A 20,857-nucleotide genomic window follows, 5' to 3' on the forward strand; every position below is an offset into this window, starting at 1 on the left:
GTTTAATCTGTTTAATATGTATTCGGTGTATTCGGCAGGTGGTTTTACTTTCTGCTTACTCTATTTGTGTTGCAAGACTTTGCACTTTAATCATGCAAAATTTGTTTTTGATTGTAACACTTCCTTGAACTACATTTTCTAATGTTTGTAATTGGTCATCATTTGCAAATGTTTACTCGGACTGTTGGTAATTGATTTAATTTGCTTGCAAAAATTTAATTTACACAGCAGATTAAAATTATAGTACTACACATTGGTTGTATCTTTATAAAGATCCAAACTTGCATGATGGCTGATTGAGTTTTTTTCTCCAGAGGACACAGTTGTGGCAGTGGCAGTAACAGGCATTTTAAAAGTCTGGATCATCACAGCAGAGGTCAACAGGATGCAGGTAGGCGTGATTGTTCATTCAGAAAGTGGAAATCCCTTATTTTATGTTTACAAAAACATATATATATTCATGAAAAACATACTCTCAGGACCTGGACCCGGTGTTTGAAGAAGAGTCCAAACCCATTTACTGTCAGGGTTGTCGGAGTATTTCCTTCTGTACGTTCACTCAGAGCAGCCTGCTGGTGGTCTGCTCCAAGTTCTGGAGGGTAAGAGATGCCCCTCTAAACAAAGTGTTGATCATGCGGATTAGTGGAGGAAAAACACCATTTAGCCTTAAATCAAATCCCAAATATCTTTTTGTTGGTCAGGTTTTTGATGCAGGAGACTATTCACTGCTCTGCTCCGTGGCCAGTGACAATGACAAGGCCTGGGCTGGAGGAGAGTTCATTGCAGCAGACAAAGTCATCATCTGGACTGAAGACGGCTGCAGTCACATCTATAACTTACCAGCCAGGTATATTTGCAATTAACCCAACTTCATCATCATCTACATCATCGTCGACCAGAAAATCGCATAAAAGACCACTATAGATAAAAACAATTTTTACCTCCCTTTTTATTTTAATCTCCATCTGTTTTTCCAGCTGTCTCCCTGCTAGTGTGCATTTCCGAAGTGATGTGGGCAAAAAAGAAGGCTCAGTCCCGCCATTGATCTACACCATAGAGAATCTAACAGACAATCAGGTCAGTTATTGAGCTTTATTGATCAACTCAAGTTAATTGTCTGATTGGTCACATGTCTCTAACTTCTGCTACTTTCCAGCTCCTGATATGTCCTCCTGTGACTTGCTTCTTTTTTGGTCGACGGGAGCCTTTCCACAAGCTACTGATCCAGGGAGACTCTGCAGGCAGACTGTCTTTGTGGAGCATCCCGGACTCTTCGCCTCCACGGCCACTGTCAACTCCTGCAGGTAAGGACGAATGAGACATCAAAACTACACTTGAACGTGCAGATATATGAGAGTGGGCGAGAGTTCACATCCAAACAACAGCTCTGAGAGGCTATTCTGATTTAATGGAAATAAATTCAAGTAGAAGCTGTCTCAAAAACTCAGAAAACAATCGAAAATTATTTCTTTGTAGTTGAAAATGTCAATAGCTTTTTGCAAATTCATTTTGAAGACCCCCCATGCTTTTGCCGGAGCGCTCCTGTGTATCCCGGGACCATCATTTGAGATTCCTTGCTCTACACAATTGAATTAGCAACTTCAAATTATTTTATAACGTCTGTCTGTATATCTTCCTCTCTGTAGAGTTGCAAGTCTCATCCACCATCAGTCTCCAGGAGGCGTTTAATAAATTGATGCCTGTTTCTTCTGGTATCATTGACCAGCTCAGCATTCTCCCAAACAAAGAGGAACCCATTAAGGTTGGACCCAGTGCGGGAATGTTTATTTTCATACAGGAGTTTGAAGTTTAAATATATGATGGAGTGTTAGCTTCTGTTTGCTCATTAAAATGCATGTGCTTTCCTTCTTCAGGTGACGGCTAGCGTCTACATCCCTTCCCAGGGTCGACTAGTGTGTGGAAGAGAAGATGGCAGCATTATTTTGGTTCCGGCTACTCAAACTGCTATCGTTCAGTTGCTGCAAGGAGAACACATGCTTAGGAGAGGTGAAAGAAGATATTTTTTTGGGGAGGGGGTGGACTGCTCGCACTGTATTGAAATGACAGAATTGATGGCAAACTTTTGCCAAGGACAGATTTTTTTTTTAGGAAAGGCAACGCTCCACCTTTGTAAGATTTATTTGCATGTTTTCTGCAGGATGGCCACCCCATCGTACTCTACGAGGTCACAGGAATAAGGTGACGTGCGTCCTGTATCCATACCAGATATCGCCCCGCTACGACCAGCGCTCTTTGGTGTCGGGTGGGGTGGACTTCTCTGTCATTGTGTGGGACATTTTCACTGGAGAGATGAAGCACATATTCTGTGTCCATGGAGGAGAGATCACCCAGCTCATTGTCCCACCAGAAAATTGCAGCGTGAGTCCTGCTTCAAGTGACTTTGTCTTTCACGATCTTTTTTGGTTTGGGATTTCTACTGCCTTATTCCCCGCACACTTTTGTTTGATTTTAAAATGAATGTTTTGATAGATTGAAGATCATCGGTAGTGACATTTTTCAAATAGATGGCTTTCATGCAGCTGGCACTGGTTCAGTGCCTGGTCATGAAGCCCATTTAACAGTCATTCACTACCAAAGGATATATATGTTTTTACAGACTTCACACATTCAATCCCAGGTACTTACTTATATATTCCCCCCCCCCCCCCCCCCCCAAAGTTAGGAAAATGTCTGGTACTGAATGAGTTAAAATAACAACATAACCAGTCCAGTTTCTGCCCCTGGCTCAAGTCAGCAAGGATCGAGTGAAGTCTATACACAATATTAAGGTTGAAAATTTTGGTTTACATAGTTTGTAGTCATTAAGTGATTTGTTTGGCACATTTGTTTTTTATTTGAGCGTGGTTCTGCAATTGGCTGGGTACAAACCTGTGCTGTTTACCTAAAAAGAATCAGCATCACCACATCACTAACAGTGCAGGAATGTGGTATTGAAAAAAAAAAGATGTTTGTCCATTATTGAAAAATCTTTGGAACTTGTTTTCTCTGCAGACTCGGGTGCAACACTGTGTCTGCTCCGTTGCCAGTGACCACTCGGTTGGCCTGCTCAGTCTTAGGGAAAGGAAGTGCATCATGCTTGCATCGCGGCACTTGTTTCCAATCCAGGTCATCAAGTGGCGCCCCGCTGATGACTACCTTGTTGTTGGATGCTCTGATGGCTCTGTTTATGTCTGGCAGATGGATACAGGTGAGAGTTGTCAAACAGTGAACCCCCTTTTATTGCGGGGGCCAGACTCCACCAAAATAAATGAAAATTGAAACATATTTAAACTTATGAAAACAAACTTATTAACACACAAGTATTTTTTAGGGCATTTTCTGTCTCGCTCGCACAATTCTCCAATTAAAACATAAGGACCGCAAGTCTAAATTTGGACTTCTCTGAATACTGTACTGTAAATACCTATTAAAACAATCTCTTGGGTATAGTTGAGCAGTGAGCAATAAACTGCAATACAGTGGCGGAACACTGTGTTTGCATTGATTAGGTGGCAACTTGTCTGCTAATGAAATTTTAAATGATTACGTTAGTGCAGTAACCTTTCAAATGTTGTCAGCTAATTCCAAAGATAAATGTAATACATATTCCAATATAATTTTATATTGTAGTATATAATTGTATATTATAGTATACACAGCTATATTATATAGTATATACAATTATTATACATAATTAGATCTAATGTTATTACTAATGTAGCTCGCAAATTATCTTAGTTTAACATACTATTTAACATGTACACGCCAGCCTAAATGTAAAATTGGTTTGAATGCAGGTATAAAATGATATCCCTGTGTGCGTGAGTGTGTACATGTATGTGTGCGTGTTTGGGGCCTGAGTGAGCGATAGTGTTGAGCGATTGCAGGGTAACTGAGTGTGAAATTAAAGAGTGTGTATGAGACAGCGAATGAGAAAAAGCGCATGTGTACACTATGTGTATGTGAAAAAGAAAGAAAGAGAGCCAAAGCGCTGTCGGAAAAAAAGTGTGTGTGTGCGCCATGGCACCATTACACGTCAGATGCCTGAGTCTACACAAAAACACACACACTATCAGACACTCACTCTCTCTCTGACACACACGCGCACAGGATAATGGTGCCACTTGTCTTCTCACTCAATACTTAGAGCCAATCCCGATATCAGGTCTGTCTGCAGCTAATGGGGTCTCCTCTAAACCTCTCTCTTTTGTAAGTGCAGCCAGTGATAACTGTGACCTGAACCACATTGAAGACAGTAGGTAATGGTAGTGAGTATTATAAAACCAAAGTCTGGGCGGTGCAAAATACTTGGTATTGATAAAAATACGGTGATAGAGCTGGTAAATGAGGTGATTGAAACATAAACAACAAACACAAAGTGTGTGTCCCTACAACGGAACATGATGGTAAATTAACCTGCAACAAGCGTCCTCTTCTTATCATTTTAATGTTCTGTTAAGCTTCCCAGGTCTCCTAACTTGCTCACTATCTGATCCGTTAATGTTTGCAGGAGCCTTGGACCGCTGTGTGATGGGTATAACAGCCGTAGAGATCCTCAATGCCTGTGATGAGCTGGCTCCGGCCACCGTCGATGCCTTGAGCCATTCGGCAGTGAACCTGAAGCAGGCAATGACTCGCCGGAGCCTGGCGGCACTCAAGAACATGGCTCAACACAAACTACAAACACTTGCCACCAATCTGCTGGCAGCAGACAATGCTGACAAGGTAAAGTCATATTTCAATGAAGTACTGCAGTGTAGCATCTAGGAAGTAAGCATTGTATTGAAATTTAATTAGACAAGTATCTGTTGTCTACTTATTGTCAGAATGCTGAGACAATCTTTTAGTCTAGTTTCAACCCAAAAAAAAAAAAAAAAGCTAAATGCTTACCTTTTTTGCAGCATCTAATAGCATTGCTCAAAGTTTGTTTGTATATACAATACGCTATGCAATCATTTTAGATATCCTCATTATTTAGGTCATGTTAAGGTTATCAATACAGTTCTTGAAATAGACATTCCACTTTTTCAACTGATATTTTCTCATAAATATGCTTTTGCACAATGTACAAACCCCACTTGAAGATGAAGTTTCGACATTGTCTGAAATAAAAGGAGAGTACAAAGATTTTCAAATCCTCCTATAAAGTACACAAAGAGTAAAACAAAATAACATGAAATCATAGAAGAAAGTTTGTACGATTTGTCCCAAAATGACTAATTAGCTTCCTTCTTTTTCGAGCTCAAGATTCGCTAGAAACCAAAACCAAATCAAACAACCAAAAGCAGAATCATCTAAATTCAAACCCGACTTACAATTCTTATATAGTTGACCCTGAAGTTGTTGAATGAAATTTTAGCATTCATGGTCGTCCTTCACATACCTTTTGCTTGGTATATATTTTTTATATTTCATCCATTGTGTTTTATTGGCGCGGTCTCCCAGGATTTTCCTCATATTGCCTCATAATCACAGCTCTTGAAAAGGCCAACAACTGCATTTTCCCTCCCTTGCTAGATTACAAATACATCACTGTTATTTTTTGTTGTTGTTGTTGTTTTTTTTTTCCTCCTACCCTAGGGTTATTTCTCTTGTATAACTATAGGCATTACAGGTCAAAACCATCCACCATCCCCCGCGTGAGTGGCTTTGTATACTCCCCTGCCGTGTGTGATGAAAGATAATGACCATGAAATGTCATACTATCAACACAAACACTACACCCAGTCAGCTGCAAGCCATCATCTGTGTTTACAGTTACAGCTTGTAGTCAGGTGTAAGAAAGTCAATACGTGACTTTGAGTTTGTCCTCTGGCGTTTCTGCTGAACCTTGTTTTTGTTTGGTCTTTGTTTCAAGGAGATACAATATTGCCCGAGTGAGGAAAAAAAAATCTAAATAAGATAATTGTTTTTTTTTTATTTTCTGGGTTTAATCTATTTAAGGTTGATTTGATGTTTTACAACTCTGTCACTGTTCAATAGATGTGATTTATTAGGTGGTACATGCGTGGGTCATATTGAAATTTGGGTGCGTAAATCATGATTATGAGCTTGCTACAAAGTCAATGGTCATAGTTCAATTAATCTCGTAATCATAGATTCTGAGTTGGTCGGACTTGAACTGAAAATTGAGAAAGAGCGACTAAGCAAGTAGTCATGAAAATCTTATGTGCTCTCGCAGTAATGTTTTATGTTTAATTGTATTTTGAGGTCTCGGTCTGGATTAGATTTTTTTTAACGTCTTAATTTAGATGTCATACTTTTCATACTCTTTTTTTTTTTTTTTTTTTGCATTAAAGTTACCGTAATTAGATTGCAACCCTTATATCCAGTTATCACAGCGCTACTTACATACTCTTTGAAAATAATTGTCCTTTTGGATGTTTTCTGTTTCTGCTGTGTGTCAGAAGGACTCCACAGGGTATTAGAGCCGTTCCCAAATTATTTTTGAGAAGTAATTAATTCTAAGTCCCACCTATACAGAAGTCAGAGGATGTCATGACATATTAAGTGTAGGTCTGCAAGTTCCTGCATTGTAAAAAGAAAGAGTATCAATTTGAATTAATAATCAATTTATTAAAGTCAGACTGGCTAATTAATACATTTTAAAAAATAATCTGTAGATCATTATTTTGATACAGTAAAATTGTGAGGATTTGTGTGCAGTGGCGTCCTTGACCTTTAGATGGCAATGTTCATCCACTGGAACTAACTGACATTGACACAAGTGCCAGAAGGAGAATGCTGTTTTATTTATTTTCAGTTTTTCTTCCTAAAATAATTATTCTAAAATGTATGAGCTTTTAAATATACATTTTCATTCATAACAACTGTAAAATAGATTATTTAACTGATTAGCAATTTTGCGCATTCTGCTGTGTCAGTTATGATTGTTTTCTCCTCAAAATGTAATGTAAAACGTGTCTGTGTTAATTGATTTATTTTTTGAGTGGTTTAAAGAAAATTAATTACAATAAAATCTAATTCTGATTTACATTTTTCACCATTCTTCCTAATCTTTAGGGGAACCTGCCCAAATACTCCCACAATGCACTGGTGGTCCAGTCAATGAAGACCAACCTCACGGACCCTGACATGCATGTATTGTTCTTTGACGTGGAAGCAGTGATCATCCAGTTGCTGACAGAAGAAGCTCAGAGGCCAAATCCCATGCTGGTGTCCCCTGAGACACTCCAGAAAAGCCAGGCCGGGGCCGACAAGGGAGGCTCTTTCCTTGCCAACAAGATTTTCAAGCAGGTCAGGCAAAAACACCCAACAATTCACATTTATTAGTAACTATGGCTTCTATTTTTTAACACTTGTGTGGACATTTTTTGAAAAAAAATAGGTAAAGGAGACAATGAAGGAGACCATCAAGGAGCACCTGCTGGATGAAGATGAAGAAGAGGAGGAGGAGATGAGGAGACGCGAGGAGAAGTCAAAGTCTCTGAGTCTTCTGGAGTACAACCTGACAATGGACACAGCCAAACTCTTCATGTCCTGCTTGCATGCTTGGGGTCTCAACGAGCAGCTGGACGGGATCTGTCTAGAGAGACTTGGCATGCTCAGACCACACTGCCCCATCTCTTTTGGCCTCATCTCAAGAGGTGGTCACATGTCTCTCATGCTGCCCACCTTCAAGGTATGGATCAATGTGTATGATCGATTAATGATTCCAACACTCATATGCAAATTCCAAAGCTGATTTTTCTTTCTAATAAGCGTTCACCCAATTTGGGGGTATGCTTTGACCCGCTTTTGCCATCATCTCTGCCTTTGGTTCATTTCTCATCCTCCATTTGTCAGGAGTCTTTGCTGCGGCAGTTGTCGCTTGCAACAGGCCGGAAGCTGACATTGTCAGACATTGTTGGCAAGGGGACATACGGTGTGTCAAGGGCGGTCACTACGCAGCACCTCCTGTCCGTTATTTCTCTGGCCAACACTTTGATGGGCATGACCAATGCCACCTTTGTCGGCGAGCACATGAAAAAGGCACCAGCCAGGTAAGAAATACATAATCAAATGAGGCTCTCAAAGGCAGCGCTGTCTCCTATGCTCTGGGTGTGAGTTGCATCTAAATCCAGCAAGCACCCAGTCTACTCCGTTGATGAAATTGCAGAAGGAAAAATAAATGTCTTCGCTCTCTTGCCTAGACACTGAATTGATGGTATACAAGCACAGGCTGCGCACATATACAGTTGTAACAGCAGTATTCATTCAGTCAGAGATTGCGTGAAGCCGCTTGAGCTCTCATTGTGCTGTAAAAAAAAATATTAACGCTAATGGTCGTGGTCTACCTGCTGGAACACAACTAGGCAATTTCATCAACCCTACACAGAAAAATGCCCTGGTAGAGGAAAAAAAACACAAATTAAATAGAGGGGGGGAAAACACTCAAATAACTGTTCAAATGACATTTTTACGATAACATTTCTGTAGATTAATCCCAGCCAGCCTTTATTTATGGAGTCTAAAGACCAAACCTTTGGCAATAAAATCTTCTGCAGTTATTTTGGACTCCAAAGGCCTGATTTTTTAAGATCCCAACAGAAGTTGCGAAACTGCGTATTTACACTAACAGATTTTGTGACCTTTATTGGATCCTCTTTGTCAAATCACTATTATACTGGTAATTTATTTATATTAATGATTTTCAAATATTTTTTGTTAATTTATTTTACATTGATGATGTGTAAATGTGGTTCATATGTTTTTTTACGGCACTGTTTATGTGCATTAATGAGATCCGTGCAACCTGCTTTGTCAATTGTCTTTTTGGATATTTGTGTCTCTCTAAAAGTGAGTTTCCCGTGGTATGCTCAGACACAGGATTGTGCCTTTACTTAAAAATTCAACAGACTGAGCATACAAATGCCCTTTTGTGTTTGTGTCTTTTTTTTTTTTTTTTTTTTTTTTTTTTGCTCTTCCACCTTTCTCCTGTCCGTTCCTTTAATATTTCATGCCTTGTCTTTGTGATTTCTCCTCCAGGCCTCCCAGACCAGGAGGAACCCCGGAGAGTCCTCGTAGGATGCCGGCCACACCCCCCCAGCCCTCCAACCCGGCGCTACAAGCTCAGATCAAACAAGGTAACTACAAAAGGAGGGGGTGCTTGCTTCACACACCCATGGGGCCCATGCGGGGACATTGGGAGAGAGGCGGGGGCTCATAATGTGGCCTACTGGCAATAAGTCCCGCAGAGACTTAAAAAAAAAATATATCACAGAAGGAAGCTGCTGGTGTTTTCTTGTTCAGTGGGTCTTTTAAAGGACTCTTTTGTCATTTTTGACATGGTAGAGGTCTAACAGCTGGAGTTCAAGCTTCTTAAAAATTAATTGTTTCAATGCTGTTTTTCAGCATCAAATGCTACTGAATGAATTGTTCTTTATGAGAAAGTTTTTACAAAAATGATTTTATTCCTTTAACACACTGTCAAACACTAATCAAAACTATTTCTAAAAAGATGAGCTCTAGTATTGTTCATCTATTTACATTGAAATGTTTATGATTATACCTCTACAAACAATATTTATTTACACTATCAAAAATATGACAACAAAAATGAAAAATATGTGTCAATGTAATATAAGGAGAATATTTTTACTGAAAGGCAGAATGACAAAAAACAGAGATACACTGACTTCACATCTAAAGGAAATGTTGAAACTTGTTTGGGTTCACCGTAGGCGACACTGTAACCATCTGTCACCATCTGCCTTACACGCTCGCACACTTATCAAACACAATACCTGCACATTTGTTTATACACACACTTGTCTTGGACGGCACACTTGTTCTCGGTGGGAGGGAATGGGGTTCTGTGCTATTGTCATGCTTTAATGGGGGCGAAGCGTGACAAGCGTGTGGGCTGATTGGCGCCACACTCCATCTATTCATGCTCATTCAGAGGGACTCCTTGGCCATGACCTCTCCTCAGTCTACTTTAACCAGGTGTGTGTGTGTGTTGTGCACTAATAGCTGCTCACAATCTCCCTATGGAGCGAAAAGATAGATCCCTAAAATACAGGAGATAAGCAAAGAGCAGTGGTTTTTTTTTTTTTTTGGTAAACTGCTCACTGTTAGTTATACTTACTGCATTTGATGGTTTATTTCATTGTTTTTGTTTCTTTATATGTCACCTGCATGGGTGCATAGCCTGTTGCCTGCTCTGGAGAAAAAAAAAAAATGCGTAAGAAGCACTACCGTTCTTTGTGTTTTATTCACGGCACTTTCATTTGATCTGTTTTTAATATGTGCAGCTTTCTATATTCTTATGTTTAGGCTCTTCAACAACGATGAATGTGATGGTAGTTTTCCCCTTTTGTCTCTTTGCCATGTCTTTTAAATGGCAGCTCTGGCAAGTTTACGAAACTTACAGCATTTTGCTGTTAAGCTTATTGTGTACGCGTTATCTACAGCAGCATTTGAAAATCACATTACAGTATTGTCAGTAAGTGTTTTATGGGTGGTTCTCAGAAAGAGTGGTTCTGTATAAAAAAAATGCTGTGTATTTTGTTTTTATTAATAGCGTACAGCCCTTGCATTAACTATGTAAGGAAACATAATGTGTTTTGTTAAAACCACAAGCCTTTATTTATTGTTTTGATTCATCAAGTTTCATGAAAGTTGGACTTGACGGATTATATATTTCGGAAACTGACTTAATTAATGAATCAATCCATTTGGTCTGCGTGTATGACGTAAACATAACGTTCAGTAAATACCTGATGAAAACTCATCAATTTAACATAGTAGGGCTGTTTGTGGTAAACTATTGTAAATCCACTGCCGTATTGTTTTTCTTGATTCAAGTTCATGCGTGGCAATCAAATGCTAGCGCCAGTCTGCTTTATTATCCAAGATATTTACAGTCTTTTATTTGTTCTGATTTTGCCAGTCTTCATCTCCAAAGTAACACAAGATATCTATTTTCCTTTCTGTTTTCTGTGACATTACATTACTTATTTCTCCTACAACAAATTGTACTCAGCGGTTTGTTTTTTATTACTTCTTTATTTCGCCATATGCTGAAGATGACATCATATTTTAATCAAGAAATATGCAATATTCTCAAACATCCCGGAACCTGACTTTTTTGCACCTTGCGTTGTACTTTGTACCCCCCATACCCAATCAACTGATTTTATTTCAATGTTTTATAATTTGCTTGCTTCCATTCTTTTCTTTTGCGGTTGTTATGTAATTGAGTGTATAATATTCTTCCCTGCTACTTGATAGCTTCTCTCCCCCCGCCCTTCTATGTTCTCTGTGTGTATGTACTATACAGTTAAACATTCTAACGTCTTCCTTCACTCTTTACTATTTTTCTCCTTTTCTTCCCTTCACAAGCTGCGGTAGCCAGCACAGCCAGCACCAACGTTTCTGCTAGCGCTACAACTGCTGGGCCCAAGGGGGCCCCTGGGGTTCTCTCTCAGAGGGCCCCTGGCTCCCCCAGCCCAGGTCCTGCTTCTCATAGCTTCCCTTCAGTCAATGAAGGTACCGACTGAACCGATGAGTTCAGCTTCAAGGGAATCTTACCGCCCTGCTGTTCTTTATTCACCCACTTATCCTCGGAGATCCTCTTCTTCCTCTCCTATATTACCCGCTCCATTCTGTTCCTTTTCTGATGTCTGTATTCACCCTCATATGTAGTTTTATTTTTGAAATTGTAATGTCATGATTGGTTTAATTTGGATTTTTCTGTCTTTGTGTTGTTAGTTTGTGACATCCCCAGAATCAGTTTCCAACCGTCTTACTGTTCATGTTTTTGTTTCTCATGCCTTAGTCTTGACTTTTACCTTGCTCTTCCCGCTTTTCTCGAGTGTCCATGTAGGTCATTTCCCCCCTTGTCTTTAGCACTGTTTGGGTCTCCAGCACTGTATGTCTACCTATTTGTCTGTTATACGTGTGTTCAATTCACTTTCAGTTCACTCAATTGAACAGCGATGAAAAGATGTGACTAATAAATAGTTCAAATATTTGTAGGCTGCTGTTTTCAAATTCCCTTCGTTGTGGAACTTGCAAAACAAAGCTGTCTTACAAATTATTCATCTGAGAGTGCATTGACCATTGTCCCCGTTGACCGGGGTTTTGTCTTTTGTTTTGTCTAGGTGTTCATGTGCAGTGTTACTGTTGTCCTGTGATATTTCTCTTTCTGTCTTTTGCATGTGTTGATCTTTTCTGCTTCTTTTTTTTGCTCAGTTTGCATGCTTGGTGTTTTTTTATCAGACACCGCCAGCAGAAGTAATTGCAGACTCACTTAGCAATACAGGCTGTTGCGTATTATATCCTTTTCCTTGAGCAGTGCTTCATTGACATGGGCAAAATACGACTCGGCCAACTAAATGAATGTGCTCCGTTCATCGGCATCTAAGTGTTTTAAGTCTATCAAGTAATGTCTAGTTTTTCAATTTTCAGTAGTACTCTGCCTCCTAAACATGACATGTTTTGTTGGCACTCTAACCACAGTACGCTGCCACACTAAGGCAGGCCTTGCTTCGAAGTGGCATGTTACGCAATGACCAGGTCAATCACCTGACCTGCATTGGATTGAGCGTGCATTTCACTTGCAGTAGAGGTCTGGCTGAGTATCACCACGGATGAAATCCAGCATCTGGTGATGTCTGTGCGTTCCAGACTTCTGTCTGTAATTGAATGGCAATTGATTTGCAACAAGCTTTAAAACGTGAAAATGTGTTTAATGATTTTTAATAATCTTCCATTACTTTAGGTCCATGAAAAAGTGAGAAGCATATTTACAAATTGTTTTCTACAACATTCTTCCGATTTGGATGTTGATACCTTCAAAAGTGTGATGAAAGTTGAGAAGCATCTTGTTCATTTAATTCCAAATCTTTTGTGGTGGTGCTCAGAGCCAAAAAAAACATTAATTGATGTAACTTTAAGCTGGTCATTTTCTTTATTATAGCATTTGTGAATGATACTATAGCTATATTGTGGATTCCCACTATTTGAGGAGATAGGGTCCGGATATATTTGCAAATATTTGACACCCCTTATAATTGAATTAGGGGGAAAAAACATTCGAAATGCTTGTATAAGCAGGGATGTATTGCCAGTCAGCGTTTTCCACAAGAAAATGCGAGTTGTTGCTAGGGGTGCATTATTAAAATAGCAATTCAGTCTAAAGTGAAATAGTGGAATAGTTTTTTTTTTGTTAACAGGTAAGTTTTTTTTCACATGGATACACATGCAAATCTCAGCCTTTCTTGAGATTTCCATTTTCATTAAAACCCCCGTATGGTCTTTGTTTCATAGTTGGTACGAGCGAGTGTTGTAAAAATTTGAGAAAAAAAATACATTTTCAATCAAAATGTATTTTTTTGTTTGTTTTAAGTATTCGGTAAGTATAACATCTGTCTTGTCTGATAATTGAGCGATGTAAAAAATCTGACAATATCTGAACAAAGTTTTGCTCACTTTCCTAACATTTGCCAGTACAAATTCTATGAAATTACCTTGTATGTATATGCAGGCTGGAGCCAGCTGGCAGCTATGCACTGTGTCATGCTCCCTGATCTCTTGGGCTTGGATAAGTTTAGACCTCCACTACTAGAGATGCTGGCAAGGAGATGGCAAGACCGCTGTCTAGAGGTGAAACACAAAGTTTTGAACAAAATTACAAAAAACGTTTCTAATATGGATATTGCATAACATATAGAGTTGGAATCTTGGTTAGTCACTTGTTTTTGCTGTATTTAATTACCGTTAATGATCAATAAATAGTTACCACGTTTTTTATGTTCGTTTAGTTTAAAAAGTGACTTTTTTAACACAAGGCTCCACTTTAAAAACTTTGCAAAAACGTAAAGGTGCCTCAATTTTCACACCAAGTGAAATGTCTATACTTTTTCGTAGGTGCGTGAAGCAGCCCAAGCTTTACTGCTAGCCGAGTTGAGAAGGATCGGCCAATCGGGACGTAAGGACACCATTGATTTGTGGGCTCCTTACCTGCCTCAATATGTGGACACAGTCAGCTCCCGTAAGTACTCAGACATTATATGGCATTCATGATGATGATGATAAAAATATATGTTTTTTCGGTGTCCCCAAACTGGCTTTACATAACATTAGAAAATATTTATAACAATATATGATTAAAATGAACAATGCGACTTCAATTTTATTGATTGTTTTCTTTTTTTTATGATTGGTTTAACTTTTAATAGCGCCTACTACTTTAACTATAACAGTCTTTTTGCCGCACTTTTCACTATCCAGCTGTTTCTTTCTCTCAGGTTCCCCTTGCACTCTTCCCCTCTGTCTATAGTTAGACCTTATGATGGGAAGAAAGGTGGATCTCCACCTTCTTTTACTAGAAGCAGCCTTCTAAAATACCATGCCTGCATGTGTATCTGTTTCCTGGAGTTGCCTTGTAGTTGTGGAGGATGCTGGGGGGTTCTCAAGGGAACAGTTGCCATGGAAATGGGTACCGGTCAGTGTTGTGTTACCACAGAAGTATTGCAGGCGGGGGAGGTAGAGAAGTGATGGAGGGGTGACCCCAGGGGAAGAGGGAGGACAGATGGGGGAGGGAACACAGAGAGCAAGATAGAGTGAGGTTATAGGGTCACTGAATTTGATCTATGCACAGCACAAAAAGACTGACAGACAAAAAATAAGGTGGGTTCTTCTGGTCCTGCAAATCTGGGTTTACGTGAGAAAGTCAATTAATTATTATACAGTGCAGGCAGCTGTTCATTTAAGCTCCCGATATTTTGTTTCTCAACACTTCTTGTTCGACCCTCGCATGAAACTTGCTGGTCAATATTAACATTTATATATATCAGTCGACTTTGTTGAATATCATCCGAAATAGGTTTCTTTAGGATGATCACTCTGGTTATTCTATAGCATGACTTTCATAATAAGTAGAGTTGCAGGTCTCTGACATTGTTGGCACATCTAATTGATAATCTGTAGTACACAAGTCTTTCTTATAGTTGGCCTCCAGGCCTCCACATACAGTGACCTCCACTCAACCCTTAGCTTTCCGTGCCTCCTCCATCTTTGCAGTGCATGGCTGATGTTTGAAGCAAACCACCTGCACTCATCCGTTAGCTTTTAGTATTGAGGAATAGTGGTCAATGTCAACCCTTGCTAGCCAGACACGCTATAAAGAAATATAATAAAATTGCATGTAAAGGCTAAATCTTGGAGGTGGATGGATTCTGGCACTGCAGGCAAATATGACAGAAGAATATGGAATGGTAGCCCAGGACAGGTGGAGCAGGGGGAATGGAGTTAAACTCAAGTAACCACCAATAATCCCACTCACTTCATTAAGTGAAATCACCAGCATTATTCACACCTACACGCTCATGCACACATGCAATTTGGCCCTCAGAACTGTGTGTGTGCCATCTGTTTCTTTGATCACTGAATAGTAATCACCACGCCCTTTCCGTTAGAATATTTCACATCGGGTTTTTTTTTTTTTTTTTTTTTTCACCTGCTGCTCTTGGTTTTTGCCCATATGTCCTCCTTTTGTGTGTTCATATAAAATAGGGCAGTCTTAGGAAACTTTTATAAGTAAAAAATAGAGTATCAGTGAGTTCAGATAATAAAATGGCTATACTTCATAATAGAGTGGAATTGGTCAACTATAAATTTACAGAAAGGAAGTGCGTTTTGAATAGAGGAAGCGAGAGCAACAGACACAATAGAGTAGGAGGAAAAGGTCCAGGAGGTTAACAAGGCATGCTGGGAGCTATGTGTCATGGCTGACATGACAAGCTTGACCTTGGAGCAAGCTAGAATACCTTCTTCTCCCTCTCCCCTCCCATCCATCCTAACCCCCTCCCACCTTCAATCCTCCGTTGTACCAAGCACCCCCTTCTTCTTTCTCCCGCAGCGGGTTTCAACTCTTTCATTCTCCAGTAGCTGACTTATAGATCATAGGCCCGGTTGGATGCGTTTTGTAGCGATGTGAAAGTAATGGTGTGGAAGTCCCAGTGGCAAGTGGTTCTGTATATCAGATGAATTAAATTCTCTTGCTGAAGAAACTAGCTAAATACATTTTACTAGACCTCCAATAAGTGCCATTTTTAAATTCATCATAACATTGCTTACCCAAGGACTATCTACTACAGCCAAGATTTTATAGATTGACTTAGATACACATTTTAAAAACCATGTATCATTTTACTGCCATTTCACAATTATGTGACACTTTGATGGTTCTTCTTTCGGCTGCTCTCGTTTGGGGTCGCCACACCAGATCAATCGTTCCCATCTCACTCTGTCCTCTGGTTAATCACATGAAATCCCAATAAAATAAAAAACTAAATAAAGTAATACAATTAAAAATACAATTAAAAATCAAATAATTTATAGTAAATTAAAGTATAAAACATAAAACAATAAATTACTATAGCATAAGATGTGAAAAAAAAAAAAACGATAATGAAATGAAATAAAGTAAAATACAACAACATGTTATATTATATAAAGCTGCAAAATCAGCCAGCACAAGATTATTGAAACACATTGCACATGCTAAATTTATCAGCTTGCTTGCAACACACAAAAAATGCGTGGTTAGTAGATCAGCTTTTACTTAATTTGTGCTCCTAAAAAGTGCAACATGATTTCCCTGTCATTGTTCAGGGTTGTGGTGTGCCTGCCATGCACCATGTGTTTCCTGTCCGGTCCATCTAATTGAATTCAGCAAGTGTTCTATCAATGCAAAAGCATTCCTCTGCCTTCATATCCATCACAGCGAAACAATTGCGTTTTAATTAAGTCCAATTACATTTTTATCACTGAAATGTATGCACCACGGGTTGTGTATCAGCTTCGTGTCACTTTGTAGACATGTTTGTGATACAAAGCTTTGCAAAGTGGTAATGGAAAATAGCCAAAAGTGCGCGTCAGCAGGTTAATCGGAGTACGAAGCCGAATGTTAACTTGGATGAATCACTGTAATTAAAAAAAAAGGTGTAATTTTTTCTAATAATGCATTTAATGTGATCACATGGAGATGACGAGGCATTGTCTCTTCAGCTCTAATTGACTGCGTTGCTTTCTTTTGGGTGAGATAACGCATTTGTGGTGTATTTTTTTAACTATTCATACTTATCTGCCCTGTTTATCTTGTTTTTCTCAAATTAACAAATAGGAATGATGATTATTTTCTTGCATGAGTGCCTGTTTGGATTTCATTAATGAATATATTTAACCATAGATTAGCCTAGCATCAGTTCAATTACCTTTTGTCACTCCATTCATTAGGGAATAATCATTCATTAGCCTGGCTAATGAAAAGCACTGTTAATTGGCAATGGAGCGATAAGGGTTTAATGAAGGCACTAAGTGTAGCATGTGTGTTTGTACCGGTGTGTGTTTCTATTAATTCTCTTGATAACGAGAAGGTCCAATAAACCTTTATTAGCTACTTAACCAGGACAATAAGGATCAATGTGAGACCTGTTGTGATGAGAATACTAACGGCCACGCAAATTGTGAAAATCCAGACCCATGCATTTTAATTAGGTGTGGCTCTATCTTCTAGCCGGCACATCCACTGAACCCTCAACTCCAGCCCCACCTCCTCCTGAAGCTCAACCACTTGAGGTCAAGGCTCCCGAGGAGGAAATGGACACGACGGATGATGACATCACTGCAGGTACAAAATCCTTTTCAAAATTAACACAAAGTACTGTACCTCACAATGCCTTTTTGGGGAACACTTTTGTTTGATTCCCTATTAGAAAAGTATAACAGTATAATTTCATTTTAACATATCTTTACAAAACTTCACGCATTGTTTAGGCCATATAACATTTCTTTAACAGTTTTTATTTTGGTCTTATCTGCTAACTATTTTAAAGCAGCCTGCTTACATTGACAGTAAACATTTTCTGTATACTTAATGCTAGTCATATTATAGTTTTTTTGGGGGGTGGTTGTAATTTTTTTTGTATTATACAAAATAAAATGTGTGTGGTCATTACATTATTGGTCAAACATAATTTTTTCTGTAGCCCAAATTTAAAACAGGAACATCTTAGACTGTCAAGCATCCATTCTGCCACCAGACAATCAATTGCGCATTATTTACTTACAAATATAGACACGTCTAAATTTATCACTTTACACAAATTCAAGTTCTCTTATAACGTGTAAATTTTTCTTACGACACTAATAGCCACATTCATCCAGCCTTATTAACTTATTTAAAAAATGGTTTGACACCTTTACCCTCCCTGCTTCCTTCCTTTCTACTTTTCTTCCCATCCTTCTACCAGACCAATCAATATTACATACACAGCTAACAATTTGTCATTTCACACTGGTCATTTTTATTTTTTTTCCCTCTATTGACAGCAGTATTTTTCATTTTCTGTGCAGCATTAAATCTTTAAAATTGTCCAAACACCAAGCATGGCTAAGTCTTCTGTTGAGGAAAACTCTGCAAACTTTCGTCTTGTCTTTCCAAAATCATACTGTCCCAACATGTAATATTTTTTTCATTGAACACTGAATTCACCATTGTGTGGAACTGCTTGCAAGGAGAGAAAAGGCAATCATGCAAATAAAATGTATTATTATTATTATTATTATATACTACAAGATGCTTGTAGAAAAGGAAATTAGAGGTGAAAAATGTGTTAAAAAGACAAGGAAAGGGAAAATCCTACTTGAGAGCAACAGAAATTAGAAAAAAAAATAAGTAACTAGGAAGAGAAGACAAGCATGGGAAAGAATGGTGTTGACAGCGACAGAATTACTTGGCTTTGGGCTGTTACCACGGCACCTGAGTCTACTCTTCTATCCCCCAGAAACACACACACACACACACGCACACACGCACACACACGCACACACACACACACTTGTCTTGTCATTGTGCTATCGTCGTTCCCCAACAGTAGCAAGTGATGTAATTAGAATCAGTGGCATTACTGCGGGCTTTCGCACTGCATGTGAAGTGCCTTTTATTAGTATTAACTTTTTTCTGACGGGAACCATCAACATACATTAAAAATGTATGTGCATATTAGAAATTGGATCTAAATGGTCGTGCATCCTGACGGAAAGTAAGGCATCAAACACCAAAACATATTTTGAGTCATTCAAAGTGATGTGGTTAAAAGCGGCTGAATTGCATGTGAACCTGTGTTCTGCATTTAGCCACTATTGTATTTATATTATACCAATTGATTTCTGTTTTGTATTTTGAATGATTTCAAGACTAATTGTATAATGTCGATTTTCATAATGTAACAAAATGATTTAAACCATAATATCAGTAGTTACTTCACACTAAAGAAAATGCAGCCACCACAAACTGAGGGCGTCATGTCTCCGTTTCTGTTGATGGGTGTTACCTCAAGGAGGTCAAAGGTCTGTCTCCCTTACACAACACCTCATCACCCCATGTCTGACACCCAAGAACATCATCAATGTATTAACAAATACTTGAAAATCTATTGATATTTTCATTCAATCATAATTATATTCACTTTTTTTTAGGTGGCGTTCTGTTTACAAGGTAGCAATTCTACACCAATCCAAACAAAAAACAAAGTGAAAAGGAATAAATTGGCCTTTCTTTTCTCAACTCATCCTTTTTGTTTTCCAGTTTCCACCTTTCACCCCCCTCTCGAGAGGGTTTGCGACAGCACAGATAGAGGTCAAAGGTGAAAAGTCAGGCTGACCCTCACCTCTGTGTCATTAGCCTAGTTGTGATTGGGTTAGCCGAAACGCTAGCCTCCCCTGCTAATCTAATATCAGAGCCTGGAGGTTGTTTGGGTCAGATCACATTTCTCTTCAGCACAGATTTAATCTACGATGAGATGAATGTTCTGAGTGCTGACTCTAAACCCTCGTCATTGTTTCTGATGATTGGGTTTGCATGGTTTTTACACATTTGAGGTACATGGGACCGGACATATTTTAGACTAAAGTTACGGTTCGAAAAAATAAGTTTGTAAATGTGTTGCATTGTTACTATTCCAGTTACGCATTATTGCCCCTAGTGGAGCGTAGTGGTATCATAAATAAGTTTCATTGGGTAATCACAATAATAACAATCATAATAATAATTGGGGGAATTAATTTTTCTCATAGGGTCACATACTGTTTGGAATTTGGAATTTGTCTCAAATAGCCTGTGAGCCATTTGAGCTTTGCAGTCACTTAACATGTCAATTGGCCAATTTCATGACTTGCTATATTCATGATTAAGCCCATGAGTAAGCTGCTCGTCAGTCACTTAACACATCCCCCACAACACCTTTCTGTACTCCACAACACACACACACACACACTCACACAACACAACCATTGCTTCCTTATCCGACCCATTCATGGCTTCTTGCACACATGCACACAATCACATTCAATTTGCCCATCCCCCATTATGTGAACGCTATCACTATGTTCATTCACCCGTATGACGTGTGTGTGCGCACATATTTGTATTCAATAGGGAACACATGAAAAAAAAAAAAAAAGAATGGCAAATGATGAAAGTAGGATTTTTGCTGGGTGAGAAGATGATAATAAATCTCTGGCAAGTTTAAGTCAACTTATTTTTTGCACAGGGGAGAAGTGGAAGGGAGAGTGCACATCATTACTATTTAACTCAACGATAAGACACCATTGGAAAAGTCTGGGATTACTAAACTAATCAGATGTTTTTCTCCCCCAACATGTCGACCATGTTTTCATTTTTGCGGTGTCACTAGTCGACTTGTTTTCGATTATTACCTGTTTAAAGCTCATTAGTGATAGAACCAGTGTTTCCTCTATTTACAAGTCTATAAGTTGTTCTGAGTATCTCAATGTCAACCATGACCCCCGCATCATAATCGAACACCGCCTCTTCCCTTCATAG

At 38.9% G+C, this 20,857-nt stretch overlaps 1 protein-coding gene across 1 annotated transcript in view; it reads left to right on the top strand.

The window, feature by feature from the left end:
* Positions 1 to 20,857, top strand: part of LOC125979688 (WD repeat-containing protein 7) — a 39,178-nt gene that overhangs the window by 3,324 nt on the left and 14,997 nt on the right. The window contains exons 6-23 of the mRNA XM_049738173.1: positions 315 to 391; positions 480 to 599; positions 702 to 847; positions 978 to 1,077; positions 1,157 to 1,304; positions 1,647 to 1,762; positions 1,875 to 2,007; positions 2,159 to 2,379; positions 3,013 to 3,208; positions 4,511 to 4,725; positions 7,024 to 7,257; positions 7,349 to 7,642; positions 7,807 to 8,003; positions 8,989 to 9,086; positions 11,347 to 11,493; positions 13,493 to 13,611; positions 13,876 to 13,999; positions 17,528 to 17,641. Of these exons, the coding sequence (XP_049594130.1) occupies positions 315 to 391; positions 480 to 599; positions 702 to 847; positions 978 to 1,077; positions 1,157 to 1,304; positions 1,647 to 1,762; positions 1,875 to 2,007; positions 2,159 to 2,379; positions 3,013 to 3,208; positions 4,511 to 4,725; positions 7,024 to 7,257; positions 7,349 to 7,642; positions 7,807 to 8,003; positions 8,989 to 9,086; positions 11,347 to 11,493; positions 13,493 to 13,611; positions 13,876 to 13,999; positions 17,528 to 17,641 (2,799 nt within the window). The remainder of the gene's footprint in view (positions 1 to 314; positions 392 to 479; positions 600 to 701; positions 848 to 977; positions 1,078 to 1,156; positions 1,305 to 1,646; positions 1,763 to 1,874; positions 2,008 to 2,158; positions 2,380 to 3,012; positions 3,209 to 4,510; positions 4,726 to 7,023; positions 7,258 to 7,348; positions 7,643 to 7,806; positions 8,004 to 8,988; positions 9,087 to 11,346; positions 11,494 to 13,492; positions 13,612 to 13,875; positions 14,000 to 17,527; positions 17,642 to 20,857) is intronic.

The sequence above is a fragment of the Syngnathus scovelli genome, chromosome 13 (genome assembly GCF_024217435.2).
Source record: "Syngnathus scovelli strain Florida chromosome 13, RoL_Ssco_1.2, whole genome shotgun sequence".
Taxonomy (NCBI): domain Eukaryota; kingdom Metazoa; phylum Chordata; class Actinopteri; order Syngnathiformes; family Syngnathidae; genus Syngnathus; species Syngnathus scovelli.